Source organism: Chlorocebus sabaeus, chromosome 15, assembly GCF_047675955.1.
Source record: "Chlorocebus sabaeus isolate Y175 chromosome 15, mChlSab1.0.hap1, whole genome shotgun sequence".
Classification (NCBI taxonomy): domain Eukaryota; kingdom Metazoa; phylum Chordata; class Mammalia; order Primates; family Cercopithecidae; genus Chlorocebus; species Chlorocebus sabaeus.
Window position 1 is genome coordinate 24,193,786 of NC_132918.1, and position 25,316 is coordinate 24,219,101.

The 25,316-nt window shown below is 32.2% G+C and overlaps 1 protein-coding gene across 2 annotated transcripts in view; it reads left to right on the top strand.

Annotated features, from left to right (window-relative positions):
• The first annotated feature begins 5,957 nt into the window (after window positions 1–5,957).
• The window catches only part of BCHE (butyrylcholinesterase), a 69,940-nt gene continuing 50,581 nt past the window's right edge, over window positions 5,958–25,316 (top strand). For both annotated transcript variants that reach the window (XM_007972203.3, XM_007972204.3), the window contains exons 1-2: window positions 5,958–6,070; window positions 12,221–13,745. In XM_007972203.3, coding sequence (XP_007970394.2) covers window positions 6,022–6,070; window positions 12,221–13,745 — 1,574 coding nt within the window. In that variant the 5' untranslated portion in view covers window positions 5,958–6,021. The remainder of the gene's footprint in view (window positions 6,071–12,220; window positions 13,746–25,316) is intronic.

Consider the following 25,316-nt stretch of genomic DNA (forward strand, 5'->3'; position numbering starts at 1 on the left):
TTTTACTGATTCTGCTATTTGTGACATTAAGATTTACCGTTTGCTTTAGTTATAAAATTTGGATTGTAATATGTGTGGTTTCTCAAGAATATCATCTATCCAGTTTTCCTTCAATCATGCATCTAGTGGTCTTAACACAATTGTTAATTCTTAACTGAATGAGTATATTCATCAAGGTTTGAAAATTTTTTTCTGCCATGTTAATCCTTCTACATATATTAATAATCTTTCTTCTTTAAATTAGAGCTGTTCCATAATAACAGAGCCTTTCCTCTCAAATAGTCTTATATTCTATTACCAGATTGTTGATTGAGTTCACTTATTATATTTACAGCTAGAGAGAAGGAAATGTTCATAGATCTTACCAGAGTGTTGAGGGATAAAGGACATTGGTACTGCAAATAACTGACATAATTCAGAAAAATTAATTTGTAAGTGCACATATTTTATCTTATGTGTAAAGGAAGACATAATTGAAAATGGCTTAAAATATTAACACACGGTGAATCTGAGTAAATAGTATATACAAGTTGTCTGCACTGATTTGAAAATTTCCATAAATTTAAAATTGTACAGAAATAAAAAGTTACTTTTTAGGAAATGAATAAACACCTGAAATATGGGTGGTCACAGTTATAAGCAAATAAATTAAAAATAGTACATTTTTATCAAATGCAATGACAGAAGAGAGAATATGTAACACTAAATTGTGTTTTGGGGCATGAGAACAACATACAGTTTCCTAGACAGCTGGTAAGAGTATAAATTGCTGACGTGTTGTGAAGGTAGTTGGTTGATATATCTTAGTCATAAAAGCATAGATATCTTTAGAAGAATTCTGATTTAAGTAATTCTTCCACGGAAAATAAAAAACATTTAAAAATATTTGTAATTATTAAGTCCATTTTTATGTTACTATTTCCAGGAAAAATTTAAAATAGTCTTCATATAAAATAAAAGCAAGTTAGATAAATTATATTGTACCTATACACATAATTAATATATAGGCATATAAATGAAGTTAAAAAATATTTGGTAGCATTATTTTGGAAAAACTTAAGGTAGGTTATATGAAAGTAGGCTACCAAAGACTATGTGTGACGTATTTCCAAATTAGCTTGAAGCAAAAGGTACAGTTGTGCATGAGAATAAGGAATAAAAAAAAGAAAAAGCATATATATATGGTAGCACAAAAATGTCCTTAGTATCCAGGCTCCAGGACTTTGCCTATTAGTGTGTAGTTTGTGAACTTCCTCTATCAGCTTCACAGAGGACACTAGTATAACGCTGTCCTCAAGTCTACTGAAACCAAAGTCCAGGGATGTGGCCTAGAAATCTAGATGTTTAAATAGCACTTTGATTAATTTGATGACATACTACTTTGCAATTTTTCTGAGAGCGAGACTCCAAGAATAGTCAAGGGTTTGGGAAGAGTAAATTTAAGCCAATTCAGTAAATTAGGTGATAAACAAAGAAGCTTGCTGTTTTTCTCTCTTGGTTTATGTTTTAAAATAATGAGTTTCGCCTTTTATTTGTTCAAGCCCTGAACAATTTAGTTCAGAATTTTTTTTCTTACTTTGATTCTCCTGGCTTTGCCAATTCCATGAAAATCCACTTGGCACCACATTTTCTTAGAAGCTGTTGCTTTTTCTTGATTTTATTTCTGTTCTTAGAATCTAATATTCTAGTGTCTAACCAAATTGTTGTTTCCTGTAGATCTCTTTCCATAATTCCTTTACCCAAGCTATCTGTATCTTCATGTAAAAAGCACCACAGACCTCCCATCACTCACTCTCCCTTAACCCCAAAATATCTATGTGTTATCCCTTGCAGATATCACCTCCTGCAAGGCCTTCCATATTAGTCGCCACGACATCACTAAAGAATTTTATTACCTATGGCGCTGGACCTACTTCTAATATCTCTGGAGATATCCACCTTCAAACACCTGCCACATCCAGCTGTGAGGGTCTGGGCCCTGGGCTCCAGAGACATGTTCAGTCTGATTATAAAAACATTTCCCTTTTGTGCCAAAATTGTTGGAAAATTATTTCTATTCAACAGTCTGTGTAGGATTCCAGAAGAGTTAATATATATACACACATATATATATATAAACATATATATACACACACACACATATATACATATATGTATATGTACTTTGTCCCCATCATATTTGGTTATTCCAATTCTGGGAAAATAAATTAAGAAAATAATTAAAAGATGCACTCAAATATCAATATGCAAAATGCCTATTGTAATAATACTTACATTAAAAAAGTCAGAAACTAACCTCAGTATCTGTATGATTTGGAGCAAGTTACTTAAACCTTTTGTGGCTATATTTTCTCAACTGTAAAATAGGGATAATAATAGTGCTTATTTTAAAGGTAGTCATGAGTTTTAAATGAATTCATGTATTCGAAGTGGATAGAATAGTGCTTTCAAATAATATTTATTACCTAACATTATTATTATATCATATAAATAACAAGAGATACAATGAACCATAATATGCCCATATGATAATATATCATACAGTAATCAAAATATTTGAATAGGAAATTAATATTATAAGATAAAAAGCAAGAAGAATGATGATAAGCCATTTGACTACCACTATATTTGTCTGTGTAACTATAACCACATACACATATTTTTAAAAATTGACTGGAATACACAAAATGATCTTTTCATTCTCTGTGATATGTAAAATGTAGAAATATACTTTTCTGGTCTGGACGCAGTGGCTCACATCTGTAATCCCAGCGCTTTGAGAGGCTGAGGCGGGTGGAGCACCTGAGGTCAGGAATTCGACACCAGCCTGTCCAATATAGTGAAATCCTGTGTCTACTAAAAATACAAAAATTAGCCAGATGTGGTGGTGGGTGCCTGTAATCTCAGCTACTCAGGAGGCTGAGGAAGGAGAATTGCTTGAACCCAGGAGGCAGAGGTTGCAGTGAGCCGAGATTGTGCCACTGCACTCCAGCCTGGGGGACAGAGTGAGACTCCATCTCAGGGAAAAAAAAAAAAAATTTATATGTATATATATATATATAAAAATACATTTTTCTTTACATCCATATTTATTTCAGAGAACACAGTGCTATTGTAAAAAGTGAATAAAATTAATGTAAGTTCAGAGCACCTTTTTGGCATCCGTGTGCCTAAGGGAAACTAATGTGTAATACAGGATTAATGTTTTTCACACCATCTCAAATCTTACTGAATGCTACTATCTAGAAAACAGTGGTAACTGAGTTACAGTGGAACCGTAAAAGCAAAAAACCACTGTGACTGGCTAACTGAAAGTGATCACAGAGCCAAGACCATAATGATTGTCCTGCCCAAACTTCAGCATATATGGTTGCAAAATCTGAGCAGTATTAGTGCCGTGTCAAGTGTCTTGTGGTATTTCATCAGTGTCGCTTACAAGGCATACTCAACATTTAACAGCAGGATCATTAACCATCCAGGTTGTGAGGTAATGGAATAGTGCTTGCCTACTAACCCTAAAACAAGCTCACTCTGTGTGACCTACATCCTTCCGCTGGATGTGTGTGAGAAAATGATGACCTCACAGAAGCAAAGCAGCTGCTGTAAGTTGAGCCACAAGGAAGAAACTCCCAAGACAGGAAGAAGAAATGCTTTAGAGGTGCACTGAAATAATGAACTAATGTGGCAAAGCTGTGAAATCATGTGAAGAAAAGAACTACAGGGGCAGTAACAGAAGATGGTTCTTTGAAGTAAAGACATTGAGCAGAAGAAAAATTGCCAACTTGTGTAATCAGTTGATGTTGCTAGTTAGCCAGTTTAAACATGCATTAAAGATAAAGATCTGCTTGAAACCAATTATTTTATTGTTTGGCTTCCTGTTTAAAGATGAAAATGAAATACGTGTATATATGTGACATATTTTTACCTAGCAGTGAGTAGATACAGAAAGAGTGTAAAATGCTCTGCTGAATTCACTAACATCACAAAACATTCCTTAATAACTGCCAGGTTTGATAGGCTGACTGTATGTTAACACAGGAAACAACGCAGTAGACTTGTGTTGGAGAGAATAATTTTGACATTTGGATTTTTAAAAATCATGTATATTGAACCCATGAACTCTCATGTAGAACATCAGATTTACTTTATTTTAAACAGAAATGCCACCACTATATAGATCATTGCAAATTTGTCAGTGTACTTCCATTTTAAAAGCCTTTTCCTGCTTTAATTGATTTATTAATTAATTAATTTTCTTGAGACAGGATCTCACTCTGTCACCGAGGATGAAGTGCAGTGGCACAATCATGGCTTGTAGCCTCGACCTCCTAGGCTCAGGTGATCCTCTTACCTCACCCGCCTCCCGAGTAACTGGGAATGCAGGCATGCACCACCATGCCTGACCCATTTTCTTGTAGAAATGGAGTTTTGCTATGTTGCCCAGACTTATCTTGAACTGCCAGACTGAAGCAATCCACCCACTTAGGCCTCCCAAAATGCTGGGATTACATTCGTGAACCACTGTACTCCACCTCCTTTTCCTCCTTTTTAGATAGATCATGTATTCTGTACCTTTTGTGTAACTAAGTTGTTATTACATAAACTATATTCTAAATACATTATAAATTATGATCATGATAAATTGTGATCGTGATATTTATTATTGAGTCAATACTGCCTAAGTAACAATTTTCACAGAAAAGATAAGTTTAAAAGACCAAAATGGCTATTCTCTTGGAAGCATTTGACATGAAATAATAGACTAATACAGATTAAAATTCTGTTTCCCAGCGGGTACTAGTGGTAAGGAATATAGTAAGCTTCTGACTTGTATAAACCTTGGTTTTCTCATCTGATGAGGTGGTTAATAATAATAACTCTCATATTTGTTGGAATAATATAAAATATTTAATGTAAATTGTCAATTATAATGAATGGCATAAATTAGAATTACAACAAATGCCAATTATATTTGTTTGTTTGAAAATTTAACACTCTGTCAAAAGGCAAAAAAAGTGCTCACTTGCAAATATTAACCCATGCTTTCTGTTTACTCCATAGTGAGCCCAAAAGTAAGAGATTTAAAAGTGAAAGCTATCACTTACAGAAGATTCAGAATATACTGCATTGAGAAGATAGGGATTAAAGAGTTCATTACAGGTTTTTTTTTATTATTTTTTATTTTCCTGAACATCATTTCAAGAAAGATGAGCGCCAAAGACATAAATATATTCCCCAGAGCATGTGCACTGCCAGTTGACAAACGTTGTCTCTTTATAGAGTTTGGTGAAGGTTATTCATTTTCTTTTTCCTGTCTTGACCAGAACATTGTGGCTTCTCATCATATATGACTGCCTGCAGGGTCTTCTGAATAGGAAATTACCAATGCTGAAATTTGTATGACTTAAATAAGTGTTGGAGTGTGGGGGTTGAGAGGAGATACATATCAGAGACATCCATTCAGTTCATAGAACTAAGTTTTTGATTTGCATAGCTTATATATGGAGAATTCTGTTTCTTATTTTCTCTTTTACTATCTTCTCTAGCTGCATAATTAGCACAGATTGAAGCTATAATGGATTTTGATAATAGCACTTCTTTAGAATGATATATACATCTTCAAATATTAAGACAAGCATAGGAAATATGTATATTCTAAAAAATAATTTTTTTAAAGTTTAGATAGTGTTAAAAGAAACATGCGTTTTCTGTTACATTTCAGATTATTTTAAAGAAGCTTCTATGTTTTTTTTTTCTTCCTTCTTAGAAGAGTACCTGCAATTGTAAAGCATGAATCCTGTAATACTACTGTAAATGAATCACTATTGCATTCATACCATTAGCCTCTGAACAGATGTCAGAAAGTAAAGACTGGCTGCCTCTAGATCAAGTTGCTGCTGCCAACTCTCGCGAGCTTTGTCAGTAACAGTTGATTGCTACATTCAGTAACACTGAATGTCAGTGCAGTCCAATTTACAGGCTGGAGCAGCAGCTGCATCCTGCATTTCTCTGAAGTATTACATGATTTTCACTCCTTGCAAAGTTTACCACCTTTGTTGCAGAGAATCGGGTAAGTTGCTCTGAATTTACACCGTCATATAGAGATCCAAGTTACTGTAAAGCTCATTCTGTGGGATAAGAGTGATCTCTTCACGTGTTTGTTGTGTCCCTTTGGTGCTCTGTAGAGAACAGTTACTGAAGCTTGCAAATGGGACAGAGGAAGCGAGCCAGCAGGCACATGCATCAAATCTTCCTATTATTCAGGGAACGCAGACTTTGTTTATTTAACTGCTGAGAAAATAATGAATTTATTCAACTCTGTATAAAGGACCATAGCACGTGTGGAATCACAGTGATATATATTTTATGTGAGCTTCCTAAGAAAAAACATTTCATACTGGTTTACCCTTAAATGCATTGTTTATTGAATCTCTCTGTAAAAGTAATCTTCGACTAGTCTTACTTTGTTGTTTTTTTTTTCTTTTTAAGTGGAATACAGTTAATAGTTAACTTATTTTTTGCTGAACAAAATACTTTTCTCAGTCAACATTTTGTCACCTAAAACTTTAACAATAACAATTGACAAATGAAACACTGAAGTTTATTTTATGTTAAAAAAAAACTGTTTTCTAATTTGATTTACAATGATTATGAACACATCCCCTTGCCCTTTTTGTTCACTTTTTATATGTCTGTTTAAATTGCAGCAAAATGTTTTACATTTGCTATTATTTTGCTATTATAGAAATAGTAAGCAAATATACCTTCTGCTCATCCTATAATCTTGTAAAACTATTATTTTGATAACATCAGTTCCACTTTAACAAGGGAATCAAATATTAAGGATATAAAATGTATGAATGTTTAAAAGTAAATGAAATGTGATTTCATTGTTTATGACTTCTATTTTTATATACTTTTATGAGTATGTCTTCTATGTTTTTATGAATATATTTCATGATAATAAACTCGATTAGGAGTTCCTGTCACTAGTCTGTGTAATACCTTTCTTAATATAAACTCATAGTTACAATAAATAAAATGACAGTTTACTTATATAAATAGTTACTTTGTTTAAGGATAAGTCTGAGCTTTTAAGGTGTGGCTTTAACATTTGAATAAAAATCTTCAGAATTTTCTCTGAATATGAAATAAAGTAGCCTTTTGGATGCCAAATAAAATTTCTAATTGGATTATCAAAGTTCTGTTATATTCTCCTAATTTTTTTAGTTATCATTTGTTTGAAATGTCCCACTTTTTTAATTGTAAAAATATGTTTGGGATGTACTCCATATTTCATTTTTATAAAATATAAGCTAATAGTAGCTAAATAAGTCACATGTTATCTATAAATTTGGTTCCTTCTTTGATTCATTTCTTGATAAGTGTAATACATATTTATATTGTATATTATCTTCATTTCGATGGTTTCTTGCCAGCATCTGTTTATTCTTACCGAAATTAGACGGTCCAAGATGTTAAGAGAATTGTAATTGGATAGCAACCTAAGAGAAGATTTAATTTTCAAACAAGACTCAAGAAATCTAACAAATGTTCAAATTATTCACACGATGAAGTTTGTGAATGTTCTTCCTAACTGAGGACAGATACACATCTTAAGTTTCTTATATCTAATGTAGTGTCTTCTATATGTATACATGCCTAAAGCATAGCTGAAGAATCCCTGAAAGACAGTGATGTAGTCTATTTATAAACAGACTTCCTCAATTCCCCGCTTCACTTAGTCTGCAACAAAACAAGCTTTTAAGTTTGATATAAGATATTGTTTTTCTAATTTCATCAAATACATTTAATAGTGCTTGTTTTAGATCATATTAATATTACCTAGATGGCTCTTTCTCTAAAATTTTAAGAGGGTTTATTTCCAAGTAGAAATAAATATTCATTTAATTGTAACTTGTTAAAAGATAGGGAAATTACTATATACACAGGGAAAATATTATGAATATTTGCTTGACCATCCTTTAAAAATTCTTGGCTGGCCCATTATTTTGAAAATCTGTTTGATAGTCAAGTATCCCAAATAAAAGTTCTTTATACAAATTATTTTATCGTACTCATATCTTACAGTATAACATTTCGTATTTTTTCTTAATGTCAGCTAGGGAATTGTGATAGTACCTTCAAAATTGAACTAAAAATGCAAAAAAAAAAAAAAGATTTGTCACCTTTTTTATTTGAAATTTATTGTTTTAACAGTTTAGCATTTTCAAAAATTGCCAGTAAATTTTCTCAATTCCAAACTAAAACTCAGTTCCTCCAAAACTCAGTTATCTCAAAAACTCAATTCCTCAAAAACTGTGATTTTCTCAATTCCAAACAAAAACTCCTGTCTTTATTTCCAATATTAAATACTATTTTGATAAGCAAATTGTTCTAAGTTCAGATATACAGCTGTAATTGTGAAAATGTGCCTCATTCTTTATGATAAACATATTATGTTCTCTCAGAATCATTTAATGAGACAGTATCCAATTGCACCAGAATTTATTGAAAGAAAAATAAGGTTTTATTAAATATCTTAATCATTCATAAAAATTTTGAGATATAGACTCAATATTTTTGTTCTATTTTCATTTATTTCTCTTTTGATTGCTCAATTACATGATAAACATATTAAAATGTGTAAAATCTTTTAATGTCAAAACTACAGAGCAGCATGTTAGAGTAGAGAATACCAGATTATAAAAAGGGCAAAGTGATGCTTATTTAAAAAATAAAGTACTGCAATTAAATATAAAAATATTAGCCTACAATACACTAACAGTAAGTATATGAACATCTGCATATTTTTACATTAAAGTACACACTAAATGTCACATAACACTCTGCAACAATACATATGAGTTGGCATTACACTGTCATTCTTGCAGTGAATATATGCTTACAAGGATTGTTTGGATTGTTACTAATTACTTTATTTGCAAGTTGATGACTCAGATATCATTACCAAAAAATTAAAGATTTTAATTCATATCATATTGTTATATAACAAGATTTACTCAGCACAAAATATAAATATAAACATACAACAAATTTTGTATTAAATCAAATTAAGTGACTTGGGAAGATATTACAACCATTTAGATGTTACAGCAACTATTTAACATAAACAATGAAACCACATTTCATAATTACACAAAACACAAATACAGTTTTGTAATAACTATAGTACTTGCTTTGCAATAAGATTATTAAACTGTTTATAGAACAAGTTTGAAAACTATCAGAGACCAAAATTTATTACAATTCGGAGTTTGCTTTCTAAAGACAAACTAATATTCAATAAAATCAAGAAAAAAATCAGATGATTTTTGCATTAGACTTAGAAGAACATTGACTGAACTAGGCAAGAGGGAGAATGGATACAACCAGGGATGCTGCAATTAATTTATTAAATTGCAGCTTAGAACGAACAGCCCAATCAGCTTTGCACCTTATTCACTTTTTCTTCCTAGAGGATGTTTTCAAAAAAGAAAATAAAAAATCATACTAGCACTTTGTTTTTCTCCGGGTGCTCTCCTGAGTTTATTTATGAGAAAGGGATTAGTGGTTATCAGAAAGAAAAAAGAACTGAAGCAGTAGTGCCTCTAAAACTTTGATTATGTCTGAAATGTTATTAGTGTCAGGTAGTAGGAAACTTTAAGTCATTGTTATATTTTATTTATTTACTATGATTTATGATACAGTCATACAATACACAATGATGTTTCAATCAATAATGGTGGTCTTATGCAATTATAATATAGTATTTTCACTGTACCTTTTCTGTGCTTACATACACATACAGTTACCATTTTCTAACAATTGCCTACAGTATTCAGTATAGGAACATGTTGTACAGATTTGTAGCCTAGATGCAACAGCCTATACCATATAGCCTAAAAGTGTGGTAGGCTATAGCATCTAAGTTTACGTGAGTACACTTATAATATGTGCACAATGATAAAATCGCCTAACAATGCATTTCTGAGAATGTATCCCTCTCATTTGACTGTACAACAAATTGCATTTATTATTATATAATAGTACGTAAATATCATGAATGTAGAAATGCTGTTAAAAATATATTTTAATTATGTTTTATTGATCTTAACACACATCTAATTCTACCAAACATAACTGAAAAAATAATAATCTTGTAGCTTGATTTTTTAAACCTTATTATTATAGCAGTCATTTTAAATGTAAATATATATGCATATACATATGGATATTGTTAGAATTAGATATAGATATAGATATAGATATAGATATAGATATATCCATTAAGTATCAAGTCCTGAACCAAATGCTCCAGACCATGAATTAATCAATTCAGTTATTTATTGGGATAAAAAATACTTGTAGGTCACCAGATGTCCTATGACCATTGGTGAATTAGGCTGATTTGAAATATGATATCCTAGGTCTGGGACATAGACATTAGAATAGTTATTTATTCTCTTTGTTTTGAGAAATCTAAATTAAATAAAGAAAAAAACTAATACAAATGCTTAGTATTTGTAGGATTCGTTCATTGGTTGTGTAGGTTGGATTACAACTTGAGAAAAAATAAAGGGAAGACTTTGTACATTAATGAATCTTTGTTATTATTATGTGAATGAGAATCAGTATTTGCAATTGACTAGTTTAGTTGGGTTTCTTTCAGTTACATAAACACTTTAGTTCTTTTATGGACAGGTGTGGTGGCTCATGCCTGGAATCCCAGCTCTTTGGGAGGCTGAGGCAGGCAGATCCCTTGAGGTCAGGAGTTTGAGACCAGCCTGGCCAACATGGTAAAACCCCATCTCTACTAAAATACAAAAATTAGCTGGGAGTGGTGGCACACATCTGTAATCCCAGCTACTTGGGAGACTGAAGCAGAAGAATCGCTTGAGCCCAGGAGGTAGAGGTTGTAGTGAGCTGAGATCACATCACTGCATTCTAGCTTGGCGATAGCCTGAGACTCCATCTCAAAAAAAAAAAAAAAGGGGGGGGGGGGCATTAGTTCTTTTAAATGATATTTGCATTAAATTTTGCTGTCCCTTTTTGTCACAGTTTCCAAATCTGATTTTTAATTTCTTTCTTATTGAAAAGAAACTCATGTCTGCATTATGAATTTCTGATAAAACTTTGATCTCCCCAATAGTCTATGTCATCCATTAAATATTGTTTAATATTTCATAAATGTCAAATATTTATGATTTTGTAGGTCACAAAGATTATTTTTGCTTCTGCCATGAGGCCCAATAGTTTCTAAGCTTCGATCCTCTAATTTCAGTCATTTTTTTCACTATAAAAATGCAAGTAATTCTGACTGTGCTAACACATTTAGCTTCACTAGTTGCATATACTTTAATCTGTTAACAAATTGCTATAACAAATCTTAATACATGTTGAGTAATACTGAGTATAAAATTCCTCTTAAGCCACAGTCTTCTCCCAGACATTACAATACTAGCCCCTGCTTCTCTCTATTGACATTATAAATGTGATAGAGAGTCCCTCATGTTTATTAAATTTTAGAGAAATTACCTGGAATATATCCTCAGCCTTCACTTTTTATTTTTCCACAGCCCTTACCAGTGGTGGCATGTTTGTTAGCTTTCACAGTTTGTAGAATAATAGTGACTACTATATATTCGTTACTTAATATTCTATGAATAATTTGTCTAAATTATCTTCAGTTTATATACTAGAGGAAGATATCATACAGAGGAAGATATCACTTGGCAAAAGGGACCACAGAAAAGACAAAGAACACAGAAAAGGACAATAATGACAATCTATTGATCCTTAAAAGTTCTTAACCTACTTAACAGTGCTGCCAAGAACCAGCCAGTCATGATATTTCAGAGAATATATGAACTTGTATTTTCTCCTCTTACCAAGGTAGAAATTATATCTGATGTAGGTAGACTACTGTTTACTGCTTTTTTGGTGGAACTGTACATATAGTCAGAAGTAATATTAAATTTGACTAGGACAAACATTCTACTAGCTCTTCCTTACAAAACTTTCGCAATAAATATCCCCCAAATGAGTATTTTTTATTTTCCATTCCACTATTTTTTTTTCTAAATTTAAAACTAAAATATCTCTTGTTTTCATAATGTGTAGAATTACTAACTACTATATTTTAGGTAATTATCATCAGTAAAGTATAATATGCTATATGCAGAAGGCTTATAAAACATTATACTTACCTCTTTTTCAGAAATCAATATGCATAGCAAAGTCACAATCATATGCATCAGATTTCTCTTTTGGTTTCTTTTGCTCTGCATGCTTATTGGAAAGTCACATACTGAAGATGACATCGTAATTGCAACAAAGAATGGAAAAGTCAGAGGGATGAACTTAACAGTTCTTGGTGGCACGGTAACAGCCTTTCTTGGAATTCCCTATGCACAGCCACCTCTTGGTAGACTTCGATTCAAAAAGCCACAGTCTCTGACCAAGTGGTCTGATGTTTGGAATGCCACAAAATATGCAAATTCTTGCTATCAGAACATAGATCAAAGTTTTCCAGGCTTCCATGGATCAGAGATGTGGAACCCAAACACTGACCTCAGTGAAGACTGTTTATATCTAAATGTATGGATTCCGGCACCTAAACCAAAAAATGCTACTGTAATGATATGGATTTATGGTGGTGGTTTTCAGACTGGAACATCATCTTTACATGTTTATGATGGCAAGTTTCTGGCTCGAGTTGAAAGAGTTATTGTAGTGTCAATGAACTATAGGGTGGGTGCCCTTGGATTCTTAGCTTTGCCAGGAAATCCTGAGGCTCCAGGGAACATGGGTTTATTTGATCAACAGTTGGCTCTTCAGTGGGTTCAAAAAAATATAGCAGCCTTTGGTGGAAATCCTAAAAGTGTAACTCTCTTTGGAGAAAGTGCAGGAGCAGCTTCAGTTAGCCTGCATTTGCTTTCTCCTGGAAGCCATTCATTGTTCACCAGAGCCATTCTACAAAGTGGATCCTCTAATGCTCCTTGGGCAGTAACATCTCTTTATGAAGCTAGGAACAGAACATTGACCTTGGCTAAATTGACTGGTTGCTCTAGAGATAATGAGACTGAAATAGTCAAGTGCCTTAGAAATAAAGATCCCCACGAAATACTTCTGAATGAAGCATTTGTTGTCCCCTATGGGACTCTCTTGTCAGTAAACTTCGGTCCAACCATGGATGGTGATTTTCTCACTGACATGCCAGACATATTACTTGAACTTGGACAATTTAAAAAAACCCAGATCTTGGTGGGTGTTAATAAAGATGAAGGGACAGCTTTTTTAGTCTATGGTGCTCCTGGCTTCAGCAAAGATAACAATAGTATCATAACTAGAAACGAATTTCAGGAAGGTTTAAAAATATTTTTTCCAGGTGTGAGTGAGTTTGGAAAGGAATCCATCCTTTTTCATTACACAGACTGGGTAGATGATCAGAGACCTGAAAACTACCGTGAGGCGTTGGATGATGTTGTTGGGGATTATAATATCATATGCCCTGCCTTGGAGTTCACCAAGAAGTTCTCAGAATGGGGAAATAATGCCTTTTTCTACTATTTTGAACACCGATCCTCCAAACTTCCGTGGCCAGAATGGATGGGAGTGATGCATGGCTATGAAATTGAATTTGTCTTTGGTTTACCTCTGGAAAGAAGAGTTAATTACACAAAAGCTGAGGAAATTTTGAGTAGATCCATAGTGAAACGGTGGGCAAATTTTGCAAAATATGGGTAAGTGCTAATTTTTGTCATTGTTCTCTGACTTGGTTTGATCTGTTTTGCTTCGTTTTGCTTGGTCTCTGGGGAAAACTTTATTATAAAGACACAGAAATGTTTTAATTATTTATTCTATGTGTACCAAAGCTGGTTTTATTTTTTCTTATGAAGTGCATTTCAACTCCCTGTGTCAGAGTGTTTAAAAGTAATCATCATCATAGAAATTTTATTTAAAAAATCTTCCGATTTTATCTCCAGAATATTTCAAAGCATTTCAACAATGTTAGCCAAAGTTTGTATAGAAAAAGATGCTTAGTTGGAGAACTTAAATTAATGTGAGAATACTTTTTAACCTGCAATTTTACAAAGTTCACAGATTGAGGTCAGAGCAGGACTATTTCTTTCCAAGTTCTTCAGCTTGGTACCATGATACCTGATACATGAAGTAATACATCTCTGCTTAGGAAATTGAAGGAACATGGTGGTGATGCAATTGGCCCTCAGATTACCCAAAATACACAACATTTGCCATTGTATTGTTTGGTTTTTATTTTTTTCCTAATAGACCTGTTCAGATTTGAGGCAGCCTGTGTTTCACTGGGGCCATGCGGGTTTAGCTAAACTGTTCTCCACCTGAGTAGTCTTATGGCTGATATTAGACAATCAGAGACATTACAAATAACATATTTCCCCCACATATTATAAATATTGTGATATTATGTCCTCAAGAGTCAGAAGAAAATAAACATTTAGAATATATATTTTTTAAATGCGTGCATGTATCTATAGAAAATATTTTTTTTTTCCTTCCACTACATTTGTAAACCGAAACCACATTTTATACATGGGAGTAAATTGTACCAATGTGAATAATTTTTAAAAAATAGAAATTTAGAAATTTATACAAGAAGTGTTTACATAAATCATAAATTGTTTTATGCAGTAATTCAGTCTTTCACATTATCTTTTATAACTAAACAAAACGCTGATAGTTACATTACTGCTCTCTGGTGTTCTTTTCCACCCTCCATTTGGAATTCTTTGTACTTCATGTCACTGTATGTATATTTCTACGATATCAATTGTACAATTCTTTTCAAATTGTTTAATACTTATTCACTGTGGAAAAAGTTATAATTCTTCCACCCAGCATTGAAAGGTCTCTATAATCTTGCTGCAACTCACATTACTCAGTAACACCAGGTTCTGGGTGAGCCAGCTATCTCACTAATACCAAAGATTCTCAGCTTAACTGCACCTTAGAACTTTCTTCTAGCAATATGCCCTGTTTAAAACACCTCTTTCCTCTTTAATGACAAAGTGCTACATTTTTGAAGTCTTAATCTACTACACATCTCATGCAACATTTCTTTAATTACTAGAGGTGCAGTTGCTTCAGACCTCTTGTTCACTCTCACAGAAGTTGACTGTAACTGGTCTATTTCCTCTTTCATTGTAAGCTGTTCCTCCTCAACTATACTAAACTACCCTCTTGAAACAGAATCTGTGGTTTTGATTTGATATTCATTGAATTACTACGATGGGTATCTATCATACTTAACAAATATTTGGCTAATGATTGAATGAGAGTTGGTAAAAGGTAGTATGAGTAAAAAATATTATATTGCCTTTTCAAGATATGTGGGTTATTATATTACCTGTGGCTGTAAAATATTTTATTCTTTGTCAACATCCGCATAAATTTCTGCTCAAGGAATGAAGCATCAGCTTATTTTTAGAGCTGTATTAGAATTACTTATATCTCATTCTGCTCTCTCCCTCAAGGCTTTATCCATATTACATCACTTATATATGTTTTTAATTCTTTCTTTAAATTCTAGGGACTGTAAATAATTTAAGGATTTAAGGATAATTTTTTAAATTATTGAAACCTAAATTTTTCAAAAGACTTCATTTCTTTTGCATGTTGCAATAATTAAGGAATTTACATTTTCTTGTTTCACAATGGAGAACACAAAGAATCAGATGTGTTAAATGCCTTGTTTTGGCACCCATATAATAGACCAAAAAAAAAATCTTTGAAAATAGGATTAATTATTTAATAATTATTTAATTATTTATTAATTATTTAATAAGGTTATTTAATATTATCCTTATAATGGGAAATAAATAAAAATTAATATTTTAATAATAATAAATATATGTAATGGAGATCATAAGCTATAAAAAGTTAAACTGTAAAGTAGTGTAGTAATAACAAGATGTTATTTTAGTAATTTTATTCACAGACGATATTTGCACAGTTGAACAGAGAAAATAACACTATATATTCATGTTAAGGGTTGATTTGATGTCAAGTATAATGTTAATATCCTGATGTTCATTATCTATTTTCAAATTATACATGTGAATTAATATAGAAGCTTTGAATAATTAAGTGAACTGCAGTGAAAACAAAGTTGACAACTGTTAGGTCTGGAAATCTATCCACATCTTTCTGACCACAGGCTTGATGTCCCAAATCTGTAATTTCCAAGGTCAAAGACTTTCCTCCTAGGACCCTTTCTTTCTACCCCCCAGGAACATTCAACAATGTCTGGAGCCCTTTTTGAGTGTCACTACTGGGGGAACAGATGAAGGCCCAGCATGCTGCTAAACACCCTGTAATGCACAGGGCAGCACTCCACAGTGATATAATTATTCATTCCAAAATGTAAATAATGCCAAGATTGAGAAACTCTGCTAGTCCCTACTTCCTTAGAACTTCAAAATGTCTTATTAAGAAAGTAAAAGTAGAATTGGAGCTATGATTATCATTTAGGAAAATGAGTTTTCAAGTTCATGATTCATGAAATATTTTGATAAATTCTTCTTAATTAGTAAATCTATGTGTATTATTTATAATCTTCACTGAAATATAATGTACATACTATAAAAATATACATAACAAACATACAGATCAGTAAGTTTTGCCAATATGTACTACTCCATAAAGATAAAGCATAATTCCATTGCCTCAGAATACAGTCCCCCCACCTCTTTGCAAACAGTCCTCTTACTCCCCATGTCCAGTCAATCACTGATTCTATTTTTATTATAGATTAGTTTTACCTTTTCTGGAATTTTATATTCATGATATCATAGCTTATATAGTCTTGTGTCTGACTTCTTTTGCGCAGCATAACAGAGCTGCAATTCATCTGTGTTGTATGTGTAAGGAATTTATTTGTTATTCACTGCTAAGTACTATTTCCTGTGGATGATTGTACCACTGCTTGTTTATCCATTCACCCATGCGTTGTTTCTTTTTTGGGGTATTATGACTAGCGTTCTATGAATATTTTTCTGGAAGACTTTTGTTTTGTACAAAATCTGTAGATGATTTTTTTTTTCTCTTATTTTGAGTAAAAGTGAGAGGAATTGCAGGAACATATATAAGCACATGCTTATTTTTTTAAAGAACTTGTTCAACCATTTTCCTTAGTTGAGAACTTTATACTCCCAAAAGCAATGATGTACCAGAGCCCCACTTGTTTCACATCTTCAGCATCACTCGCAACTAATCAATCTTCAATTTTAGCTGTTCTTCTGGCTTTGTAATGACATCTCTTTGTGCTTTTACTTTGTTTCTCTCTGATGGATATAGATGTGGAACATCTTTTCTTATGCTAACTGGTCATTGGTATTTTTTCTATTTTGAAATGTCTAAATCTTTTGCAATTTTTTACTGTGTTTATCTCATTGACTTGTAAGAATTCTTGTATATTTAAGATACATATCCTATGTACTTTCAGTATTTTTCCCCAATTTTTATCTTACTTTGATTTTTGACATGTTGAATTTCAGTGAATCTCAACTTATTAATTTATTTCCATCTTATCAAATAAGTATTTCCCTACACCAACATTTGTAAAGACTGTTTTTTTTCTGGGTTTTTTTTTTTTTTTTTTTTTTGCTTTATGGTTTTAGATTTTTACTTTTGATTCATAATATATTTAAATTCATACCTGTGAACTTTTAATATAGGGGTTGAGGTTCATTATTTCCCATATAAATATTCAGATATTACATCACTATTCATTAGAAAAGACACTTTTTTTTTTTTTTTTTTATACTTTAAGTTCTAGGGTACATGTGCATAACGTGCAGGTTTGTTACATATGTATACTTGTGCCAAGTTGCTGTGCTGCACCCATCAACTCGTCAGCACCCATCAACTCGTCATTTACATCAGGTATAACTCCCAATGCAGTCCCTCCCCACCCCCCCTCCCCATGATAGGCCCCGGTGTGTGATGTTCCCCTTCCTGAGTCCAAGTGATCTCATTGTTCAGTTCCCACCTATGAGTGAGAACATGCGGTGTTTGGTTTTCTGTTCTTGTGATAGTTTGCTAAGAATGATGGGTTCCAGCTGCATCCATGTCCCTACAAAGAACACAAACTCATCCTTTTTTATGGCTGCATAGTATTCCATGGTGTATATGTGCCACATTTTCTTAATCCAGTCTGTCACTGATGGACATTTGGGTTGATTCCAAGTCTTTGCTATTGTGAATAGTGCCACAATAAACATACCTGTGCATGTGTCTTTATAGTAGCATGATTTATAATCCTTTGGGTACATACCCAGTAATGGGATGGCTGGGTCATATGGTACATCTAGTTCTAGATCCTTGAGGAATCGCCATACTGTTTTCCATAATGGTTGAACTAGTTTACAATCCCACCAACAGTGTAAAAGTGTTCCTATTTCTCCACATCCTCTCCAGCACCTGTTGTTTCCTGACTTTTTAATGATTACCATTCTGACTGGTGTGAGATGGTATCTCATTGTGGTTTTGATTTGCATTTATCTGATGGCCAGTGATGATGAGCATTTTTTCATGTGTAGAAAAGATACTTCTTTACTTACTAAATTACCTAGGCTACTTTCTTGAAAATCAACTGACCATATATGTTTGGATATGAATGAGTACATTTTATTCTGTCACACTAAATGGTCTAATGTCTATTTTTATGCCAGTACTGGAGTGTCTTATATAGTATGTCTACACAGTATTTTTTTAATTGGAGAGTTTAAAGGAGTACATTTTGTTTTCACAAACAAAACTTTTGATTTGGAAAAAAAAAAAAAAAAAACACTTATGTCTATTTTAGTTTTGCGTTTCCAAATAAAGATTAGAATCAGTTTCTCAGTTTTCACAAAAGCTGATGAGGTGTTGAAATTATTGATTAATATAAAGAGAATGTTTATATTAACATTACTGCTTTTTAAATCCATGAATATGGTTTACCTTTCCTTTTATTTTGTTATGTTTTTAGTTTCTATAAATGTTTAAAAGTTTTATATGTACAGTCCTTGAATATATTTAATTAAATTTATCCCTAAGAGTTTTATGTATTCTAAAATTTAGATTTTGCTAGTATCTAAATATACACTTGATTTTCTATGTCATGCAACCTTGCTAATTTCACGTATAAAGTTTAGTAGATTTATTAACATTTTTAATTTGGGGGTTAAATAAGCTATTTTCTGTGAATGGTTGTGGACAGTCGGCTTCTTCCTTTTCAATATTTATATCTGTTGTTTTCTTGTTGATGATTTTATCATTGCATTCTCTAGGAGTGTTAGCACAATATTAAATAATGGATGTGAAAGCATATAGTTTCAAATCTTAGAGGGAATGAGTTCATCTTTTTAGTATTGTCTGTATTAACTGTAGTTTTGCCCTATATTAAATTTAGGAAATTCTCCTCTGTTCCTATTTCTTGAGAGTCTTTATTATAAATAGATATGAAATTGTGACAAATGCTCTTTCTGCTTCTATCGAAAGGACCATCGTGTTTTTGTTGCTTTGTTTCCTCATTAATTTTGTTGGTGTGGTGAATTATATTAAAACAATCTTGAATTCCTGGAATAAAAACAACTTGGTCATAATACAGTGTCATTTTTATATTGCTTTCTAATAATAATATGATTTATTGATGTTTTCCTCTTATTCATGAGGAATATCAGTATATAATTTTATTTATTTTAATTTATTTGTAAAGCTTTCATGTAAGAATAATCTTAGGCTGAGCATGGTGACTCATGCCTATAATCCTGCCACTTTGGGAAGCCAAGGCAGGAAGATTGCTGGAAGTCTGAAGTTTGAGACTAGCCTGAGCAACAAAGTGAGAGAGTACATCTCTCCATTAAACAAACAAACAAACAAACAAAATGTTGGGAGGCTGAGGCAAGAGGATCACGTGGGCCCAGGAATTCATGGCTGTAGTGGGCTATGATCATGGCACTGCACTGAAGCCTGGATGACAGAACAGATCTCGTCTTTGAGAAAAAAAAAATGTAGTAATCTTCCTTCTGCTTCAAGATTTTTTAGTTTGCATACCATTGGGATTATTTAAGTCTTTAAATATTTAACATATTTCATCAATGAAACCACTTAGATCTGGAGTTTTCCTGATGGGAAAATATCTTATTATAAATATACTATACTTCATAGGATATAGAGCTATCTAGACATCTGTTCCTTCTTGATTCAGTACTGATAGTTTATACTTTTCAAGGATTATTTTTCCAGTTATTCCATTATCAATTGGCATTCCCCTTCTCTCAAATGTCATAGGTTTGCATTGCTCATTATCCAGTTTCTGAAATTCATTGCCTTGTTTGTTTTGTCCAGTATTATAATTGTTTATGATGAGAAGGCTAATCTCACCTTATCATGGATGAAGGTGACAGTCCAACACTTTCCTCTCCATTGGTATTTTAAGGCAACCTTAACCTTTATAGATCTCATTCAATTGTATAAAACTCACTTTTCAGTTACTTTATAAATTATGAAAGAGATGGAAGGTTTTCAAATTTGATTTCTTAATAAAATTAAAGGTTATTTTGAGCTAACACTAAAGGATATTCAGATTTGGTGTCTTCAGTTTCGGTGTTTTAAGATTTCTTACAAAATAGAAGTCACAATATAATTTAGGCCTTTGCTAACTGGAATTGCTACCTATATATATTTTATTTGCTTTTGTTCTTTCTCTAATGCTACCTGTAGAAATGAACTTAAAATTTTACCTAAATAGCACACAGGTCTATGTGTGCATTATGTCGATGACATTATAATATATGCAAAAATATCAGTACAACATAATACGTCTATCAATCACCCATCCAAGAAATAACTTGATAGTGAAAAAAATTAAGTTACCAGAACTTAATGAAATATTGTTAATACTATCCCAATGGTACAGAAAATTGGTGAAATTAAACTTGGGTTGTGAGAAAGACTAGAGCACTAAAGAAGGAAAATATGCCAAATGTAATTAGTAAAATAGTATAAAATGGAGGTTACCGTTATTTCAAAACCCCTCCAGCTTCTTTCTACTCCTGCAGATAATCTTTTCTTTACAATATCCTCCCTTGGTACTTTCTTCATTCAGAGCTTCTTCAGTGTAAAATCTCAGAGAAAACCATTCACGGTGCAGTTACACAGCCTTCCAGATCATGTGTGATAGCCAATGTAATGTGCCCAGTGTCAATCTTTCTACAGATCCTTTGTATATGTAAACGTAGGCAAACTACTTAAAATTCCGTGGTATTTTTTCTAATCTGTAAAATGGGAATATAAATATAACTATTTCATTGCCATTAAAACTTGTCGTTGACAGAAAATTGTATTCCTCTTGTCTATTTAAAAAAATCAGTTATTTCTCATGCTCTAATCTCCTCTAAGATTAAACTTAGATTCTGTGCCCAGAAAAAGTACAATTGTTTAATTTCCTGACTCAAAACTATTTAATTAATCAATTAAGCTTTCAAACAAATACCGGTAAACTTCAATATTGAGGCAATTTACTTGCTTCTATACTCATTCATTCATTCATTCATTCATTCATTCAGAGCCTCTTAGTTATCATTTATTTATTCAGAACCTCTCTGAAATGATTAATATTTTCTAATGCTTTTTGCCAGGAATAAATGTTCTGACATGTCACTTTTATTTTGTCCTGTTTTGATATCATAAAATCACAAACTACTTAACAAAGTAATTTGAAAGTAACATCATAGCACACCAGCTGCTATTCTCATATCAAAATATTTTATTTATTATTTATTCCCTTAACTTTAAGGAAATTTATCACAGAATGAGCAATTTATTAAACTTGAACAAAAATGTATTAATAAATTTTTCACTACAGAAGTTAACTGATCTGGAAAAAAGTAAATGAGAACAGTTCTTGATGTTTGTAATGGGGAGTGGGTAAGACTAAATTACATGCTAAGCCAAATGTTGTTAATACACAAGATATTTTAAAATGATCGGGACAGTTTGAAAATAGATATTCACCTTTTTACTAAATTTTAATTCTAATAATCAGAAATTGCAGATTTGACAGATTCCTAAAAGAATCAATTTTGTTTCTGATTTGAGATACACACACCCACACTGAAGGAAGGGTGGCCATATAGATGTCCATAATGTCATTAAAATACCTGAAATACACTCAATAATTTATTCTCTAAAGCTTTTAATGTAGTTTTAATTTAATAATATTTAACATTTAATTTGTATATTTTTATATGACACAATAAAAAATGGATTGAAATAATAGTATTTTAACATCACTTATTTCCCAAATGGGTATATTTTCTTGGTGCGCTCTCTCTCTCTTTTTTTTTTTATTGGAACCATTCCATGTTTTTAAAGGACAACAGAAAAACAGGGTAAAGGTCAAAGAAATTATGGGTGGAGAAATCATGCTACTTCATTCTAAATGTTTGCATAGGAATTTAGCATATATTTATACTTATTATATGGTATTTGTGCAAATCCCTTCACCAAGAAATTAATTTGCAAAGTATAATTGAATTTACATTTTGTTATATTTTTCAAATAATAAATATTATAGAACTTCACCACAATACAATTCTTAGAGGTGTCTTCAATATATCAAAATAATATCTGTTAAAGATACTCTTAACATGAACAGTGTACTATCACAACAAGGCGTGAGGTATGCGCATTCTATTATTAGAATTTAAAAATGCTGAAATGATGAGACTATCTAACATTTTTTAAGTGAGAAAAGTGTGTTCCACAGAAGAAAAGTGAATTGCAACTAATAGGTGACAGAACAAAGATTAACTGTGACTCAAGGCTATTAACTTTCATTTCCTTGTATTATACATTCGCCAGGCTGCCTTCACCATGAATTCTTTAAAGCAGTCATTAAGTATGTTTACAAAATGCATTTGGTTGCAAACTTGTAATTTTAAATGTTAGTATGCTTATACCTGCTTGGTTAATGTTATAGAGGTAAGGGCAGAGAACAGACTAAAATTAGACATCATGAGACTTAGAGGCAAGTTTAAGTTTGTGAGACTGTCATCTGGCCATCTAGTCCAATTATTATCAGACTTATAATTAGATTTTCTGACAGATAATAGTTCATGTGGTTTCCAGAGTAAAGAAAAAAAATTTTGCCCTCTGATTCTATAATTATTTGTGGTATATTATCATAATTAACCCAATGGAACATTTTCATGACTTTAAAAAAGAATCAGGGCTTAATACCCTTGAATTTATTTTATTGCTATCATAATAGCGTCAATGTTCTATCACTTTAAATCCTTTTTTTTCTCCTTAGAAATTAATTTAGGAGTTACTCAGAAATGAATAAGGCAAAAATGCCAACTGCAGTATTCCTGTAACTTACCTTATTTTAACAGATAGAGTATAAATGTAGGTTAAAAAAAAAAAAAACTGATACCCATTAGTGTCATGTATTTGAAAAGAAAGAGTTGTGTGATGAGACGATTTAAACTGTACATAAGACCACTTTCAGAACCATTTCAGAGTGCAGCAATATTTCACAATGAATGACAGTGGAATGAGATAGAGAAATCAGATGTCCCCCAAAGGGGCAAATCTATAAAGAGAGCTATAAAGCTGAGATATGTTTGATCAAATATTTCAGAATACTCTCTCACAGTGCAGCACACACACACACAAAAACTAATGCACTCAGTATAAAATGGCTTATTAAAACATGGAAAATCTCATTTATAGGATCGATTTACTTGGAAATAATCTGATTGGTTTTCTGTGTTTCCGCACATGTTTTTTAGTTTGAAAAAGTATAACATTCAGTCCACTTGTACATATTAAGTTCAGTCTGATATTAATAAATCTTTTTTTTAGAAATCAAAGTAATAATTTCAGGAATGTACACATTGATGTAATGCTTCAAAAGACCTGTCAGAAATAATAGCTTAAATATTACAAAGTAACAAAACATAGTAAATAAAATGTGAATTTAAATATTTTTCTTTATGGAGTTTTCTGTTCCACAATCAGATATGACTCAGGCTAATGATTCTCTGTTTATTGAATTTAGCAAAAACATAAGGACAGAAACACACCTAAAATATTTTTAAAACTACAAACACAGAAGACAAGGTTAACAGCATAAAAGAAAATAATGATAGCAGCAAAACAGATAGAGCCTAAAAATAAATAAGTGTGTTCATTAAAAACTATTTTTTGTGGTTAAAACTCTTCTCATTGTATGAACACTATAAAAAGTAGAGTGACTTACTGGTAAATGCATTTATGAAGGAATGTACTTCCTAGAAAATAATTGGAATGATATTTTTTTAAAACATTTTTAAGACATGTAATACTCTTTATTTTAATTACTTTTAATTTTAAAAATGTTGAAATAATCCCAGTTAGAAGTTAAAAACCTAGGCTGGGCATGGTGGCTCATGCCTGTAACCCCAGCACTTTGGGAAGCCGAAACGGGAGGATCATCCGAGCTCAGGAGTTCGAGATCCACCTTGCTCATATGATGAAACCCCATCTCTACTAAAAACACAAAAATTAGCTGGGCGTGGTGGTGCATGCCTGTAATCCCAGCAACTCGGGAAGCTAAGGCAGGAGAATCGTTTGAACCCAGGAGGCCAAGGTTGCAGTGAGCCAAGATTGCACCACTGCACTCCAGCCTGGGCAACAAGAGCAAAACTCTATCTCAAAAAAGGAAAAAAAAATAAAGTTAAAAACCTAAACACACACTACTTAAGTATTTATTATTATTATTATTTTTTCACCTCCAAAGAAAAGGCCTTGACTTTTAATTGAATTTCCAACATAACATGATGAATCAAAAGTGCATGGCATTAGAGGAAAATAGCTTGATTTTGAAGCCATGTTTGCCACATAGTTGCCAAGTTAATTGTTCCCTCTATGTCTCTATTTCTCTAATAAAACCTACCTCACGTGGTTATTGTGAAAACTTGCCCAGTGAGTAATGCGTGTATATGTATTTTATTGTAGATGCAAATAGATCTGGGTATACCTATGGATAAGTCTGTAAGCAACAACTAGATTGATAATAGGATGGTATTGTTGCTGTCTTCACTAATGTCCCTTCCTCTGCTTCATGATTTTCTTCGTTTTGATAGTTTCCACTTACTTACTAAATGTTTCATTAAGATCCAAGCAAGGTTCTAAATATTCCAGATAGACTTTGCGTGTATTCTTTACAACCACTCTTTGTAAAATGCATCAATATCCCTATTTTACAAATAAAGCAACTGACGATTGGAAAGTTTAGGTCACAC